The sequence below is a fragment of the Canis lupus genome, chromosome 3, assembly GCF_048164855.1.
Source record: "Canis lupus baileyi chromosome 3, mCanLup2.hap1, whole genome shotgun sequence".
Taxonomy (NCBI): domain Eukaryota; kingdom Metazoa; phylum Chordata; class Mammalia; order Carnivora; family Canidae; genus Canis; species Canis lupus.
The window spans coordinates 18418226-18436118 of NC_132840.1; the positions used below are offsets into that span (position 1 = coordinate 18418226).

General features: G+C 40.3%; 1 protein-coding gene across 5 annotated transcripts in view; it reads left to right on the plus strand.

The window, feature by feature from the left end:
- GAN (gigaxonin) overlaps nucleotides 1–17893 on the plus strand; it is a 60744-nt gene that overhangs the window by 24506 nt on the left and 18345 nt on the right. For 4 of the 5 annotated variants that reach the window (XM_072819406.1, XM_072819409.1, XM_072819408.1 and 1 more), the window contains exons 2-9: nucleotides 2543–2657; nucleotides 5036–5386; nucleotides 7601–7818; nucleotides 8035–8156; nucleotides 11563–11675; nucleotides 12703–12852; nucleotides 13725–13861; nucleotides 14098–14226. In XM_072819406.1, the coding sequence (XP_072675507.1) occupies nucleotides 2543–2657; nucleotides 5036–5386; nucleotides 7601–7818; nucleotides 8035–8156; nucleotides 11563–11675; nucleotides 12703–12852; nucleotides 13725–13861; nucleotides 14098–14226 (1335 nt within the window). The remainder of the gene's footprint in view (nucleotides 1–2542; nucleotides 2658–5035; nucleotides 5387–7600; nucleotides 7819–8034; nucleotides 8157–11562; nucleotides 11676–12702; nucleotides 12853–13724; nucleotides 13862–14097; nucleotides 14227–17893) is intronic. The other variant, XM_072819410.1, reaches the window with a different exon arrangement.

Consider the following 17893-nt stretch of genomic DNA (forward strand, 5'->3'; position numbering starts at 1 on the left):
TGCATGGCAGGGAAATGGCACAGCTGGAACTTGCCAGAAGTCTGTCCCCTCGGGTGCCTGGGAAAACTGTTCATAAGAAGTGTCAAAACTGCCTGAGGGAATTCCAGGGGAAACTGCAACGGGCTGCTGGTGGCGGAGCACTGTAGGAGCTTCATGCTGGAAAGATTGGCTGCCTTATAGGAGCCTTCCAAGTTGCTAGACCAGAACCAAGAAGCACTGTCTTTCCAGCACTCCCTACTGAAAAGCTTAACATCATACCAGTTGACAAAAGAAAATTATTTAAGAGGCTCAGATCATTTTCACAGAGCATGTAAAAAGGAAGAATCAGTGATTGAGAAATATAAATAGTTATGACATCCTAAGTGAAAAATACCATGTGTGCTGCCAGAAAGACCACAGTGCATTTCAGACTTGGTCTTAGTCTTAGCACTTACATGATTTTTCTCTCTTGGTCGGGAATTGATAAAAAATTTTTTTCTTCACTTATTAAAAGTGTCAAGCATATAGATAAACCCTGGAGTGCAGCAAGCAGAAATGAAGTATCTTTCGAGTAAAACTATTTAGTTCGATAGGAACTGTAGAGGCAGGAATAGCAGACATGAAATAAGGAAAGAAACAAGGTTGTCTAAGTATCTTCTTCCTACCTCCAGATACATTATCCCATCAATTTCATCTTTGGAGTCTCCCAAGGCCCTTACTGGCAGCAGGATGGACTGGCTTTCTTCTGCTTGTAGATAGCTGCTGTCCTAGGCCCATTCTGCACCCTTCCCTGCATTGACTTCACTTCTTTCCTATGTTGGAACGTGTCTTTTCATTCCTGAAATCTTCCTCTTTCTTGATGTACACCTTTGTTTTGGGGGGGCACATTTTGTAGCAGCACATTGAGAAAGGTTGCATGGGAGATTGTTTGTTTTGAGACCATGTATGGCTGAAAATATCTGTTGGATCCTAACATTTGATTGGTAGTTTGGCTGGTTATAAAAATGTAGGTTGGAGGGACACCTGGGTGGCTCAGTGGTTGAGTGTCTGCCTTTGGTTCAGGGCATGATCCTGGAGACCCAGGATCGAGTCCTGCATCGGGCTCCCTGCATGGAGCCTGTTTCTCTTCCCTCTGCCTGTGTCTCTGCCTCTACTGTGTGTCTCTCGTGAATAAATAAATAAAATGTTTTTTTAAAAATCTAGGTTGGAAAGAATTTTCCTTCAGAAGTTTGAAGTCCTGTGTTCTTGGGGCAGCCCTATATCCATAACTTTAGATCTTTCCCTTTAGGGCTGATTACATCCTCCAAAGAGTCTTCCAGTTTCTTGCCTGGAGAATATAGGTCTGGCTTTCAACATGTAAGAAGAGCAGAATTGAGGGGGAAAAATTGATGGTCTCAGCATCCAGTGTGTAAACACTATATTTGCTCTGTTTTTGGTACCATACACCCATCCTTGAATGTGCCTGATTATCCTCCTGTGGCCTACCCTCTGTTTGTAACTCTTCAGGATGTCAATCCGTTATCTTGCACTAGAGCTAGGTGGGGAGGGCCTTACAGGGAGTCACGTATATATGTGGAGGCAGGACCTGGGAATTCAGCTCCTTACTACCACTGGTCAACCTGTGTCTTTTTGGCTCATCTCTCACCCTCCTTCCACAGCTGCCTGATTTGACCAATTCTCAACCTTGAGGGCGTCGGGGGTGGGGGGGTTCTTAAGTGCAATTTAGATTGTGTATTAGCTTTAGTCAGTGCTAATTTACAAACATCTTTCAGATCTTGGGTAAGACCAATTCTTAAACAAGACACAAAAAACATTCACCATGAAAAATCATTCTTCAAATTACTCATGCCTTAAACAAATGTGCCAAGTCTGCCAAAGATTTAATACCAAGAATATGATAAAGAACTCATACACCTCCATATGAAGATAACTCAATTTTAAAAAATGAAAAAGAGATTTGAACTTAGCATGTGTTTCACAGAAGAGGAAACACATGTGACTGTAGACATGAAGAGATGTTTGACACTTGTATGACAGGGCAGTGCACACAACCACAAGGAGAGTGGTTTCGTGGGTACAGTAATATCAAGAAGCAAAGGAAAATCAAATAGGATTTAGGATGATAATTACTTCAGATGGGGAAAAGCAGAGAGATGAATAGTGAGAGGGTATGTTTGGGTAGAAGCAGGTTCTTTGTCAACTTCCTAGCTTTTGTTTTGGGTGGGAGGTTCGTGGGGTCCTTGTTACATTACTGAAAATAGATAATGAAATAATTTAAAAAAAAAAAAGCCTAACAGAGCTAGACTCCCAAGGTGAAGTAGAGATCCTTGCTTAGGTGGCTCTTAGTTCTATGGTTGTCTGTTTTGTTTTTTAAGAAGTAGTATTCTGAATCCTAGAACAAATGTTTTGTAGTCAGAAGTTATAAAATATATAAACTAACTACATTTCCTAGGCCGGGTTTATATGCTGATAAATATCTACCTTATGCTGAGTTTTAGTGCATAAATATTTATAGCTATTTCTGTTCTTTCATAGAAATTTTACATTTTTTTCCCTTTCTTAGGACAAAATTAAACTATAATCCTCCAAAAGATGATGGATCAACATATAAGATTGAACTTGAAGGGATATCGGTAATGGTTATGAGAGAGATCCTGGATTACATCTTCAGTGGGCAGGTATGATGAGACACACAGGGAGGAAGACGAAGTAGAGGCCTCTCAAGCTCAGGGTGAGGGTCTCCTTCATCCATTCTATGATCCAGCAACACCGTCCTCTTCATCTGTCATTGTCTGCGTGATGTATATCTCCTGCTGGGAATGGCACCCAACTGTTCTTCCAGGGCTCTGCTCTTAAAAGAAAAGCTGACTGAGTAAAATCTTAACCCAGTCCCAGTTTTTGTATTTATCATTCCAAGCTCCACCTTCCATCATGAGATAGAAAGGAACTGGGATCACCTTTCATAGCTGTCTCTAAACCTTAATTCCCATCTTGCTCTGTACCCCATAGCTTGGAAAGGGGAGCTTCCTTGGGCAGAGGGAATTGTTTTATAGAAAAAAAAAAAAAAGAGTTTGAGATTCTCGCATATGACAGGCACCTGCATTGTATTTGTGATGCCTGGGTACTGTTGCTTCAGTAGGACCAATATCCCGGTTGCATCCCATTCTTGCTGATGTCCCTTTACTCTCTGTGCCCACCTATTTTGCTGGGGATTTAATGAAACCCAGGGAAGAAGGTTATAAATAATGAGACTTTCTTTTTCTTTGCCATCCTCAAGCCCCCAACCCCTGATTTTATGATTTAAAGTATAACATGAGGGCTCTTAAGAATAATCTTAGGTTGAACCAGAACTAGCTTTTTAACAGGAAGAGGTTAGTGTATCTTACGTGTGGTGATGTGAGAATGCATTTTATCTTTACTCTTTTTGAGAGCTTCTTTCCTGTTCTCTCCCTTATTCCTTCCTCATCTTACTTTACCTTTCTCATTTGTGAGAGCCTCATCCTACGTGTTTCCTAAGTATCCTAAATGTACTGCTTGCCTTCTCTGGATACATTCATTCAGTCAACTTTGGTGATTGTCATTCTTTTTGAAGCTTTTGGGTTAATTTCATGACACTATTCCTTCCTTTTCTCTGAACACTAGGTGGTGGGTGGTGCATGTAAGGTTATATGTATGATTGTTAAAAATGAATGCATTTAGATTAATTTTGGGACAGTCCTTAAAATACTGAAGATACTCAGAAGCATCAGGAAACTAGACTGAGGACCAATCCTCTTATCTAACTTTTAAAATCAGTTCAGCAGCAGCTATAACAACTCGTAAGCCAGTAATTGCATATACCTGTTCAGGCTTGGATTTGAATCTTGAAACCTTATTTACAGGTTGACTTCTGTGTTTTGTTCCCAATTTAAATTAATTATGGTTTAAGAAAAAAATAAACAAAAAAATTAATTATGGTTTAAAACCGTAGTTGCAACATAAATTATAACAAACTCCTTATCTGGCAGTTTAGTTTTATCAGGATGGAATGTAGTGATTTTCTCACATGCCTGTACCTGACTGGTGTACAGCTATCACTGTTTTGTGGCTGAATTTAATATGTCAAGTAAACAAGAAATTTTTTCTTACTTGTGACTTACTCGACACACTTCTTTCCACAGTTTTGTTGCTCAGTTTATAAGGTGATTGGCAGTCATACATTTTTTTCTATATCTGCGGTACACAATATATAAAATGTGGCAAAATGTTTCTTGCTGTACTGTACCCTGGAACCTCTCCTTCACATTTTCAAGTGTAGGACAACTGCCCATTCTTTGGGAAAGAAGAGTCTGACCATTGTGATTGTGGTAATATTCTAGAGGCTTGTTTCTTTAAATTGCCTTAGTGTTGCCTGCAAAAACTGAAGTGGGTGGATGAAGAAGCATTAGAAGATTAAGGAAAAGTGAAGTTCATAACGATAAACAAGAAATCTTACCTTAGGAGTTCCTTCCAGAAAGTAGATTTGAGACCAGAGTGTACGTGTTGCACTGAATGCAGTTTGGCATTTGGAATGAGGTCCTTGGGCAGCATGGCCCTCCCTTCTCCAAGGGGCTGATGTGGTGTGTCTGGCAGGCCATCTGGCAAAAAATGGAACGTGGTATATATCTAGAGGCAAGATTTGCCACAGTTCCAGTGCTAGTATTTAAAGAACTCCCTTTAGTTTACCACAGAAAGGAGAACTGTCCACCTCCTAATAAGCATTTCAGGCACTAAGGCCTAGAAGTAAACAATATGGACAGTGTACCCAGGAAGGGTTCATGATAGTTAATGTTGGTAAAGCAAGGAAAGTGCTGGGAAAACTCAACCGGCCATATTCTGTTCACATGGTTTGAAGATTCACCGGTGCCCTCAAACTCCTTTTGAAAAAGATGACCTAGGTTGGACTGTGTGAAATTGCCAATATTTGATCATCTTTGACCTACAAAAGTGGAACTTTCATGTAGTTCCACCTAATAGGTTAGCAGTTTGGGCTTTAATACATATATTGAAATGTAAAGTATTTGTGATACTCCTGCAGATCCGGCTGAATGAAGATACAATCCAAGATGTTGTACAGGCAGCAGACTTGCTCCTGCTGACGGATCTTAAAACTCTGTGCTGTGAGTTTTTGGAAGGCTGCATTGCCGCTGAGAACTGCATTGGCATCCGCGACTTTGCACTCCACTACTGCCTGCACCATGTCCATTACCTTGCCACAGAATACCTGGAGACTCATTTCCGAGATGTCAGCAGCACAGAAGAATTCTTAGAACTCAGTCCTCAGAAGCTTAAAGAAGTGATTTCTCTCGAGAAGTTAAATGTTGGCAACGAAAGATATGTGTTTGAAGCAGTAATTCGATGGATAGCACATGATACAGAACTAAGAAAGGTACCTGTGGTTTATAACATGGTCTGACTTTGCCTTTTTACTTACTTATTCCATTCATTCCTTCATTTATTTAGTCCAAAGTATAGATGTTCTGTCTCTCCCCTTCAACTTGAAAGGCTTACAAAGTTGTGATCTAAAAGATGTCTGGGGGCACCTGGCTGGCTCAGTCGACTGGCCTCCAACTCTTGATTTTGGCCCAGGTCATGATCTCAGGGTCATGAGATCAAGCCCTGCATCAGGCCCCACCCTCCCGACTTGGGATTCTCTCTCTCTCCTCTCTCTGCCCCTCCCCCTACGTGATGTCTCTTTCTCTCTCTCTCTCTGTCAAATAATAAAATCTCTTAAGAAAATAAAAGATGTCTGTGGTACATCTTTGCATAGTATCATTGAAGTGGTTGTTTTCTTCAGACCAGACTATAAAAGCTCATGTAACTCATAGCAATAAAAATATTAATACTTGTAAGGAACATAATATTGTTTGTGCATTGCCTTTATTTTTTTTTTTTTTTTTTTAATTTTATTTTATTTATTTATGATAGTCACAGAGAGAGAGAGAGAGAGGCAGAGACACAGGCAGAGGGAGAAGCAGGCTCCATGCACCGGGAGCCTGACGTGGGATTCGATCCCGCGTCTCCAGGATCGCGCCCTGGGCCAAAGGCAGGCGCCAAACCGCTGCGCCACCCAGGGATCCCTGTGCATTGCCTTTAGTGGGAAAATTAATTTCAAGCTTGAGGTGTGGATTATAGAAATTCATTGTCCCCACTGTCTTGTTCAGCATCCATCCCTGTATCATTACTGGTGACCCATGCAGGAACTCTGATATAGGCAGCAGAGTGAGAGGGGGCACACACCGCTCTGGCAGAGGAGTGAGGGGAGTGGACCTCAGAAACCTCTGTGGTATGGGCTCTCCCGGGAGTGATTGATACCACTCAGCACAAAGCAGGAGATCACTCTGTAATGTGGCAATGCAATTTCCAGATGGGAAGGTTGTGGGAGCAACAACTGGGAAGGAAGGGTCTCAGAATTATCAGGCTTTAGAGCCAAACTATTACTACAGTGTGGGAGGGGGCAAAATCACAGACCTTTAAGTCTGGTATTTATAGACACCAGCTTCAACTACTATATTCAAAATAAGAAGGTTTTAGAGTAGTTTTAAAATGTATAATTGCATTGTTAATCATTCTCAGCAGCTGTTGATGTAGGTTTTAGTGAATATCTTGTAACTGTTAAAATTCTATCAGCCTATTTAGGAACTATGAGCTACTGTAATAGAGATGGAAACTGTTAGATCTGTAATGATATAGAAATACACACTCCCATATGATAGTAGTCTTGGCATAGTTAGCACAGCTAGCATTGGTTTTCCACATTCATTGGGTAGATAAGGAAAGAGGATAAGAGAGTTCTGGATTCACTGCTGTTCATAGAGACCACGGTCACTAGCTGTCTCTTCCTTTCTTCTAGGGATGAGGTTGCCAGGGAAACAAGAGGTAGTTCTTCACCCTTTGATTAATCTGAACTTCATGCCTTAAGACCTCTTGGCTTTTGCCACTCAGGATATGGAATAGTATACCTTAAAATAACCATTCCAAAACCAAGAAAAGCTAGTCCCTAAGGACTTTGACCTCATGTATGTAGTATGTTGTATTCCATTATTTCAAATTTAATGACTGATCATGAAAGGTACATAATTCATATTATATGTGTTAGATATTTTTTAACAATAATATTTGAAGAAATACATAGTACTCAGGATTCTTCTGAACTTTGGCTTTTCTGTATTTTTCTTGTAATGTTAATGTTGATCCATTTTGATTATCTGTTCTACATAGCTATTACTACATATAATGTCCCCATGAATGTGATTTAACGCCCAGCACATCCAGCTATGTGAAATAAGGCCACTGCAGCCGAGTTCCAAGGTTTCCTATTGCTAAGGTGACCCTTTAGGGTGTAAAGAAAGCTGCTTGAAGCTTTTCCATGATACATCAAATATAAATCTGATTATTTTTTAAGTTAAATTTGTATTTATCGAGGCTATGGGGATGTAGAAAGGGCCAGTAAGGCATATTCAAGCAGTACTGGCATTTGTGACTTGCCTGCTGATAATCTGTTAACAATTTTAGCTTTCCATGAGTCAGAAAATGTATGTTCTAAGAACTGTGTGCTATGTCCTACATTTTTTTCTCCCATCCTTCCAACCCTCTTGTGCAGGTCCACATGAAGGACGTGATGTCAGCACTGTGGGTTTCAGGGTTAGATTCCAGCTACTTACGGGAACAGATGCTCAATGAACCATTAGTACGAGAAATTGTCAGAGAGTGCAACAACATACCACTGAGCCAGCCACAGCAAGGGGAGGCCATGCTGGCAAACTTCAAGCCCCGGGGCTACTCTGAGTGCATTGTGACTGTTGGTGGAGAAGAAAGAGTGTAAGTATGGATGTGAATCGTTTCAAAAGTCATAAAAGGGAAGAGCTATTTCCGTGTAAACAGGAATTCGTGGTATTTTTTGGTATCTAAGCATAATAGCAATAGATTTTTTTAAAAATGTTTTAAACATTTTTAGAGCAGTAAAACTAGTCATAGTTATTATGAGCAAAACTATATAAAACACATTAACTGCTAATCAATTATTTATTTCCTTAGTTCACGGAAACCAACAGCAGCGATGCGATGTATGTGCCCTCTTTATGACCCTAATAGGCAGCTTTGGATTGAACTGGCCCCTTTAAGCATGCCAAGAATTAACCACGGAGTTCTCTCAGCAGGTACCATTCTGTGGTCAATTTTACTTAAACACAAGATCGAGTAATATGTAATTTTAGGGTTGTACAGAATGACTCGAAACCTTTTTAGAGATTTGATTTTAATTTTAAGAAATAATATTATCTCTATGATGACATCTTCTGTGTGGCTCTAGCTTTCAGGACTTTGTGAGGAGAAGAATGTCTTCTGCCGGTCTTTATTGTTCCTGAATCTTTAATATGTAGCTATTTTTAAGACTTTAGTACAGGAGCATTTTACTTGATGACTTAACTGATAGAACAGTATTCAGTGACTCTTACGACCTGTTAGCTGTTGGCCACACCTAGAACACAGAATTCCTTTGAGCCTTGATAATCCCGTTTTTGAAATTCGTGCAATTTAAAGTAACTGTATGAAAAATAGAAGCGTTATGTAAAAGCAGACATTTCATGTGAGACTTTAGAAAATACTACTTACATTAGCAATTTCTTCAGGTTATTTTACTACAGAAAGTTGTTTCTCTTGACCTTCGCAAGTAGGAAACAGCTCCACATCAGCCAAAGCTCTCACTCAAGAAGGTGATAGAAAAGGTTGTACTTGCTGCCTTCTGACTGCTGCCTTTCTCTTCACCTTGCTGTCTTGTTTTGGGTTCACCCACAAGTGCTATTTCACTAAACTCTAATTATTCTCAGTAGTCTTCCAACTATTATCAATAGTCTTCCTGGAATCCTTTATATTTTATAGTCTCTGCTTTCCCACTAATGTTATTTTAAAGATTTTGAAAGCTATACCATACCATTCCATATTATAGAAATGGCTGAAGCTATACTGTAGTACAGAAATGGAATCATTTTATTGGTTCCAAGATTGTTAAAGTTATTGTCAGTAATAAACGGGATGCAGTTGTGTAGCCAACAGAATGTGAGTCTGATTTCCTTGTTCTCTCTTCTCAGAATTAGCTTTCTTACATTTTATATTTCCATAATATGTGCATTTATTCATAATTTCCACACGCACACTCCTACCACAATGGTTCCTGTGTCACAGGTTTTCCAAGATTTCCTACAGGAGTTGGTACTTTAAAAACATTGAACAGTGAGGATGGGGTTGTGTCCAATTGTAGTGAGTTGAAACTGTGACATGACCTAGTGGTTCCTACTTATCCTGCCTGTACTGTGTTTCTTGCTTTCCTGCCTTTTTTTCCAATTGATGGACTTTTTTTTTTTTTTTTTTTTTTTTGGTTATTCACTTTGTTCTCTCTCTTACAGGTTAGAAGTTATATCCTTTGTATTCCTTTGAAAGTCATAGTAGATACCATAGCCTGTATTCTTAAGTTACAAAAGCCTAAGTGCATTTCTACTCTTTTTCATGTTTCACAGGCTTGCAGCATTAAAATGTATGACTATTTATGAATAAGTATCTGCATATGAACATGTTTTATTCATCTGTGTTTTGAATATGTATATATCTATAGAGTGTTTAGATTTACCCACACATTCACCAGTTTCTTTGTTTTTCCTTCTTATTCCTCAGACTTTCTATTATTTTCCTTCTCTCTGAGGTCTATGTTTTTGAATTTCCTTTATTCTGGGTCTATTGGTAGCAAACACTTTGATTTCTTTAACAATGTCATTGTTTTGCCTTCATTCTTAAAGGATACCTGTGCTAGATACAGAATTGTAGGGCATCTTGACTCTGGCTTGGCCTTTCCTCAAATCTGGAAAATTCTTACTCATTTTTACATCTTCAGATATTGCCTCTGCTCTGTTGTCCTCTCTCCTCCTGCCTTCATTTTGTTTTGTTTTCCATGTTTTTGCCTCTCCATGTTTTGCCTTCTTGATGGTTTCTTTTTTTGGATGGATTTACCCTCCATTTAATGAATTCTCTTTGTGACAGATCTGCCATTAAACCCATCTATTGAATTTTTTTAATTTTATGTTTTTTTCTTTTTTTATTCCTAGAGATTCTCTTTAAATCTTTTTCAGATCTCCTGTGGCACTTCTGTAGTTCCTTTTTCCAAGATTTCTCTAAAAATTTGTCTTTCAGGGGGCACCTGGGTGGCTCAGTTCAGTTAAGTATCTGTCTTCAGCTCAGGTCATGATCCCACAGTCCAGGGATTGAGCACCACATTGGGCTCCCTGCTCAGTTATGAATCTGCTTCTCCTTCTGCCTTTGTCCCTCCTCCCCACTCATGCTCTCTCTCCGTATCTCTGTCTCTCTCTCTCTCTCTCTATCTCTCACTCAAATAAATAAAATCTTTAAAAAATTTTTTTCTTTCAGTAAACATAGTAAGCATTGTTATTTTATCATCTCTTTGGTTAGTCCAGTGTTTGAAATTTGAAGTCGATGCAAGACTGCTTCCTATTGTCTGCTGTTGCCAGTTCTTCATAGAGTCTAGTTTCTGTGTCCTAATATCTTTGGCTGGGTATTGATCATTTTATTAAAAATTATTTGTATGAATAATTTGATACTTTAAAATCTTAGAATATTAAAATCTAAAGATTAGATAAAAACACTTTCTTCCACACAGGTTTTATATTTGTTTCTTCCAGTTGCCTATAAACACTGAAAATTTGGAATTGAATTACTGTAAATTAAATTCAAACCTTGAGGGTCTCCTCGACAAGGAAGGAGACTTAAATCTAGGTGTTCTGGTTCCTGTTGAACTTTGGAGAGGCTCTACTACCAGAAGTCACACTTCCTGTGGGCCTGGGGTTTTGATTTTTGTCCCTCTCATGCCCTCAAAAGGTGGGAAGGTTGGAAATTATAAGAAAGGTTGGAAATCTCCCAGATTGGCAAATGTACTTAGAGCAAAATGGTTTTCATGGGTGGTAACCTCTCCGGCTCACTCTTTTCCTTTCAGCTTTATCATATTGCCCTGTTGGCTTCTTCTCTTTTAAGATTATTTTATTTCAAAATGTTTTGTCCTACAGTTTAGCTGTTTTGCACAAGAGTTGGTACAAATAACCTACCTAATCCACCATGACCTAAAATAAGAAGTGCAACAGTGACTCTTAGATCCTGTTTTGAATTTGAAGCACATACAGGTGCCCTGGATCTGAGCACTCCTGGGTCTTGAATGAACAGATGTGGGCTGTGGATCAGAAGTTGTTTGAGAATCACAGGGAGAATAGAAATAGATGGAGCTGCTTGGTGTCTGTGTGGGTAGTGCCAATCTTGGTTGTACACTGTAGGGTAGTAGGAATCCACTCAGATGTGGAGTGATATAAAATGGCCAGAGTGACTCACAAACGTGAATTAGCCTCTCTCACCAAGGATCAAATGAATTGTGATGAAGACCTCAAATCCACTCTTATCATTAGAGTAGTTGCCTCCACATAACTCCCTACAGCTGTGGCATTTATATTCAGCAGGAGATGGAAATTGAAGAAAGTTTCATCTTTCCTGTGTCTTGTTCTATTTTTGCAGAGGGATTCTTGTTCGTATTTGGGGGCCAAGATGAAAATAAGCAGACCCTGAGCTCAGGAGAAAAATATGACCCGGATGCAAATACATGGACGGCATTGCCACCAATGAATGAGGTAAGACGTTCTTTTTCATTAGTTTGGTAGTGTATCTTTCCTTTTGCACTTTTGTTTTGTGTCTGTGTTCATGTAAGGAAAGAAGTGTAGGCCCTGCCACAGGCCCCTGCCCACCATGCTTGTACCCACTGCCTTAGCTCTCCTCTCTGTGCCTGCCTTTGCTCCATCAGACCTCCTATGGTTCCTCAAACCTACACACACACTTGCTTTGGGACCTTTGCCAGACACCATCGTAGCTCCCTCCCTCCTTCTGTTGGTGTGTGTGCATGGGGCACTTCCCAGGTAGGCTTTCCCTCCCGCCCCTCAGTGCTCTCCCATCTCTGCCCACTTTCTTTCTCTTAACGTCACATGGCACCTTTCACATACTGGGTATTTTTTAATTGTTCACATAAACTCCTTGATGGCGGGGGATTTTGTCTGTCCGCTGAGGACTCTGTTCTCAGCACGAAAATAGCTCTGGGCACCAAGGGGAAGGACTCTAAGCAAATATTCATTAACAAATGACCCCTCAGGCTTCCGTCATTCTAGATAGCTGTAGCAGGAGCCTGGCCCGCCTCCCCATGCCTCTCCCAGCCTCAGGCAGTGCCTGAGCTGTGGTTCCTCCTTTCACACACTAGCTGGGAAACACTCAACTACAGCCCACTGCTAAACGCAGATAGTTTTATTGAACCAGAAGTAATAGTTGTTCCTATTGTTCTGAGCTGTTGTGAGTAGAAAATTATAATTCCACCAGTGAATTTATCGTGTAGGTGATTCCCTTGTTCCAAAACACACCTGAGTTGGGTTCTGTCTCTTATGGCAGAAGGGTGAGCCGCTAGGGCAATCACAGATACCAGAGAGAGATGGTTTTGAGCATGGCACCTCTTTGTTGGAACTCTGGAATACCTGTCGTTGTTATTAAATGCATGGATATCTAAAATAAATAGATAGATAGATAGATAGATAGATAGATAGATAGATAGATAGATATCTGCTTTTAGTCTGGGAGTTGGCCTTTTGTATACAGAGATCTTTGATGTCTTTTCAGCCACGACATAATTTTGGAATTGTGGAGATAGATGGCATGCTGTACATTTTAGGAGGAGAGGATGGTGAAAAAGAGCTAATTTCCATGGAGTGTTATGACATTTATTCCAAAACCTGGACAAAGCAACCTGATTTGACCATGGTTAGAAAGGTGAGAACCATATCTTGTAATTACAAATTGGGCTTTGAAATTAGCGTTTCTTCCTTTCCCACATTAGCCTTTTAGTACGATCGATAGTGTTAAAAGAACTCATGACTTCTGTCCCTGTCAGTGGCTTGCCTTCATTATCATCAGCTGTACACCATGATAGGAGATGGAGTGTGTGTGAGAGCTTATCCTGATGGTAAGTTCTCTGCCACACGCCTGTGCTTGACAAATGCTTTGTGAACACCCTCACTTGGGAAGCAGCCAGGTCTTCCAAACCTATTTTCTTAATCATCATGCAGGCCTGAGGAGAAAACAGTCTACAGGTAAACATGGCCATTGCACCAGGAGTAGAGTGAAGACATGGCTCCCGTTAGCTGTTTAGAGAGTGATCTGTCTTACTCTCATTCTCTGGTGTGGGAGGGAGGGGCTCTTCTTCACAAGGAAACTTCGTCCAGTCCTGTGGGGATTTACACTTCGGCTACTGTGTTCCTGCTCTCCCTCTCAACTCAGTTGATGCAGGAATTGAGTGACATGTTGCTCAACAGAATCTAAATATTGGAATCTGCAAATAATGGTGAAAGAATGGAGAGACTAGAGAAGTCCTTAAAAATTAGGGACATAAAAAAAAAAATAGGGACATTTACATATGTCACTGAATGCATTTGTGTCAGATGGAGTTAACGAACAGTACATGTATTACCTCCTCTTCTTGTTTTTAAAATCCTGTGTTTGTAATATTGGAAAGCACCATAGATTTACTATTAGAAATCGAATCCTTTCCCAGACACTCTACGGTGCTCTCCAGACTAGAGTTAGTATTTGTCTAATATGAATAATTAAGTGTTGCCTCCCTGCTTCTTACTTTCTTCTTCCAGATCGGCTGCTATGCAGCTATGAAAAAGAAAATCTATGCCATGGGTGGAGGATCATATGGAAAGCTCTTCGAATCTGTGGAATGTTATGACCCAAGGACCCAGCAGTGGACTGCTATCTGTCCGCTAAAGGAGAGAAGGTACAAGAATGTGGATGTGGACTTTGTAGGTGCCCTCTTTCATTCAAATAAACTTTTCACTTGACTTGGTATTTGGTTTCTATAAAAGTAAATGAATAGTCCATCTCCTAAAAAGGCAGACCCACATATTCATGAAACCCTGAATGTTGCAGCGTTAAAACCAGCGTAAGAGGAGTTTGGGAATCAGGCTGTGAGTTATAAATCCAGCAGCTAATATGCTCCGTGTGGCCTTTCAGATTTGGAGCTGTGGCCTGTGGAGTGGCCATGGAACTGTATGTGTTTGGGGGAGTCAGAAGTCGTGAGGACATCCAGGGGAGTGAGATGGTCACGTGCAAGTCGGAATTCTATCATGACGAGTTTAAAAGGTAAGTATGAGCAGTTTCACATAACTTGTGCGACTTTTCCTTTCTGCTTTCAAAGTCGTGTCTTAGATTAGTTTTGTTTTCAAGTTACTTGACTGAATTATCCTATTTAGGACATTATACCTAATGCCTACTAGAGGTTTAATCAGAGACTTGAGAAGTATTTGTAGCTTAAAACCATAAGAAAGTGTTTCTGACATGTATATCAAACCTTGAGCCTTGGTTGTTTGAAATCGTTGTTGGCTCCATCTGGCTTTTAGGAAGGAGAAAGCTAACTCCTTAACCTGGTATATAAGGCCTTCTGTGATAGGGCCTTTCTCTATTCTTTCTGCTACTGTTCAACACAGATGCTTCACTTGAGTTATACTGAGCATCGTTTTTCCCCAAAACATGTTATGATGATCTTAGCTCTATGTCTTTGTATTACTCCTTTTGTCTAAAGTTTCCCTTCCAATATTTATCCAGTTAATACAGCCTCTTCCAAAACTATGCTTAATCACCATTGCTAGAGAAAGCCTTCTAACATCTCCTAGTCCAGTTTAGGCTCCTCCATCTGTGATCCCCTAACATTCAGTTCATGTCTCTTGCATTGCAATCGTTAACCATAAGATTCTTGAGGGCAAGGTTCAGCTCAGCTGTCCACAGATCCTTATCTCCAGCATCGTCCCTGGCCTGTGTTAAACGCTTGACAGAAAGTTGATTCAGTGGGTGAAGTGTGGGGTCACAGAGCACAGAGTCTTAAAACATCTGACTGGTTGCCGTACTCGTCCTGTAGAGTAGCCACCCTCCCACCAACCTCCTTCCCTTCTCTCCTCCCACAGGATTTATTGTGGTAACCACTAAACTGGACTATTTAAACCCTACAGGGAAATGGTCATGTAAAAATTCATCTTGTTACAGTATTTCAACCCTGTCACCAGTAGGGGGTGCTAGAAGGCAATGTTTAATTTCATGTTTTCCATTAGGGCAAACCATGAACAGTTACTTTAGAAATATATGTAAATGTTATCTAACTTTTAATGTATTTTAAATTGAGGATATTTGTATAGCCTCTCTAGCCCCTCCCCCATGAATTACAGGGGTAGACCCTCTTAGGAGAACTTATTAGACAAAGTATGAGAGCAATTTAGAGAATGTCTGCTATGGTGGGGGCAGGACAGAATTTTGGACTTTTCTACATCTCTCTTGATACCTTACTGTGGGTGCTAACTGTCCAAGGTATAAAGTGGCATGTTAACTCCTCCCCAAGCGAATCTCAAGACTGCTCAGCGTCGTTTATAAGCAGTGGTTATTTCAGCTGGGTGGTAATCCCAGATCCAGGGATCAAGCCCCACTGGCAGGCTCCCTGCTCAGTGGGGAGTCTTGCTTCTCCCTCCCTCTGCCTGCCACTCCCCCTGCTTTTGCTTAGCACGCTCTCTCTCGCTCTCTCTCAAATAAATAAATAAAATCTTTTTAAAAAATTAAAAATATAAGCAGTGGTTAGTGTGTTTGGTTTCCCATAAAATACTGACTTGTGCTTTCTTCACAATGACTGAGCTACTGTTTGGGCAGTGTGAACTAGAGGCTGCCCCTTGTTTGCTGGAGTAATCAAGGCCACTTAGGTATTCCTCACCCTACCCTGTCCCCATTTGTATATAGGACTTAAAATCTGGCTGCAGAGTTTCTCAGTCTGCCCCTGACGTGCAATAAATTGCTAGAACTTTTATATTTCTGTCAGGTTGTTCCAAATTAATAGTTGATAAGCTTTAAATATAAGCTTATTACTTGCTTTCAGTTCATAAGTATTAGACATAAGAGTATGGCTCCTTCCTTGCTACTTAAAAGCACTTCCAAATAAATTCATGGATCATTAGTTTCTTTTTTTGGATCCAGTATTAGTTATTAAAGTAAGCTGTAGGCCCAGTGTGGGGACTGGAACCCACAACCCTGAGATCAAGAGTCATGTGTTTTACCAACTGAGCTAGCCAGGTGCCCACCAATGTTAGTTTTTAGGTAATAGAATGAAGAAAGCTATATTTCTTTTGTCAATATAACATATAGGATTCTTGTTTATATGATGCAGACATAAACACCAAGTGCCACATACTAACTTATTTGTAACTCATTCAGTCTTCAAAACAACTATCTGAGTCCCTATGTGCTCTTTTTATTCCTACTTTAAACCAAAACACAGGTTAAGTAATGTGCCAAGAGACACAAAGGTAGCAAGGAGTTTGAACTCTGGCCCCAGGGTCCATCTCTTCAGCCACCACACTACATTGCATTAAAAATACAGGCTTTCCTGTAAATATCTATAGGAAGAAAATAACATACAGCAGTAGTTTATTTCTTAAAAGAGCAGATGTTTCCAAGTATGTTATATTTGCGTACTGTTGAAACTGTTGCCAGATGAGCAATCTGTATTAGATTGGAGACCATTTATTGTTTTTAAGTAATCTCTTGTCTTTCCTGTCTTTGTTCCCTATTTTTAGGTTAAAACTTTCCTGGAAAAATGCCATATCTTATTTTCTGTGTTTCTGACTAAAAACAAAATGGTTTGAAGGAAAGCAAAGAAATTGCCATAAATTACATCATGTCATAGTAACAACTTAATATACCCAGAATGACAGGCAGTCTCTGTTCCCGGTGTCTCTGCTCTTTCACTGATACCACCATCCTCCTAGTTATTCATACTCAAAAAAAGCTCATTGTTGATTCTCTCCCATGCTACATGTCTTATCAGCTGCCAAGTCTTGTCTTCTTTTTTAGACTCTGGAATATTTTCCACGTCACCCACCTTCATTTCTCTGCTCCTGCCCTACTGTGTTCACTTTCTCATGTGTGCAATGGCATTAGCCTTATAACCTGTCTTCCTGTGCATTTGGCCTGTTTGTGTTTTTGAAAGATTAATCTGACTTTGGTCATTTCATTCTCCTCTTGGAAACTCTGGGTATTCCCCCATTGCTTACCAAACAAAGATAATAGTATGTAGCCTCCTGCTGGAGCCCTCTGTTGTCTGAGGTTAAGAGAAATGTTCAGTCTTTTCCAGTCTCTTCCTTCCTGTTGTCCTGCACTCCAGCTCACCTCTTAACCCATCTTGTGTTTGACTGCCTCCATGCACCTGCTCAGCCTGGATTCCCACCTTTTGCTTCTATAGGACAGTCATGGTGACTGTTGAAGTCAAGGCCTGTCAGTTTCATCTTTTGATCCCTGAAGGTATAATTGAGCAGACACACTTGACAACCAGTAGAATCTTGTGGTGGTTCTCTGACCCAAGGCTTGGGGGCCATTACAGTAGGAAGGATAGCATGGAAATCACTATAACTTTCCTTTCCTACCGTGACAGAAAACCAGAAACAGTTCCACATCCTTGAGGAAGTTAGAGTAATTAGTGCCACCATCAAAAACTTGAAAATGCAAGAGTAGGCAGCTATTAACCCAGCTAATGCTTTGTCTTGGCACCAATTTGCAAGGATCACCAGAAGCAGTTTGCCCTGCAGGGCCAGCAGTACCCCTGCACTGTCTGGCCTCAGGCCTATGTTGGTTCTACTGTCTACTGTATGTTAGTCCAGGAACATTTTGATCACCTTCGTGTTCCTTTAAAGCATCATATTGATCTCCCCATTGACATTATGGTGTTTGGATCGATGGTTAGGAAGTAGCAGGTACTACAGATGCCTTTGTAAGAGAT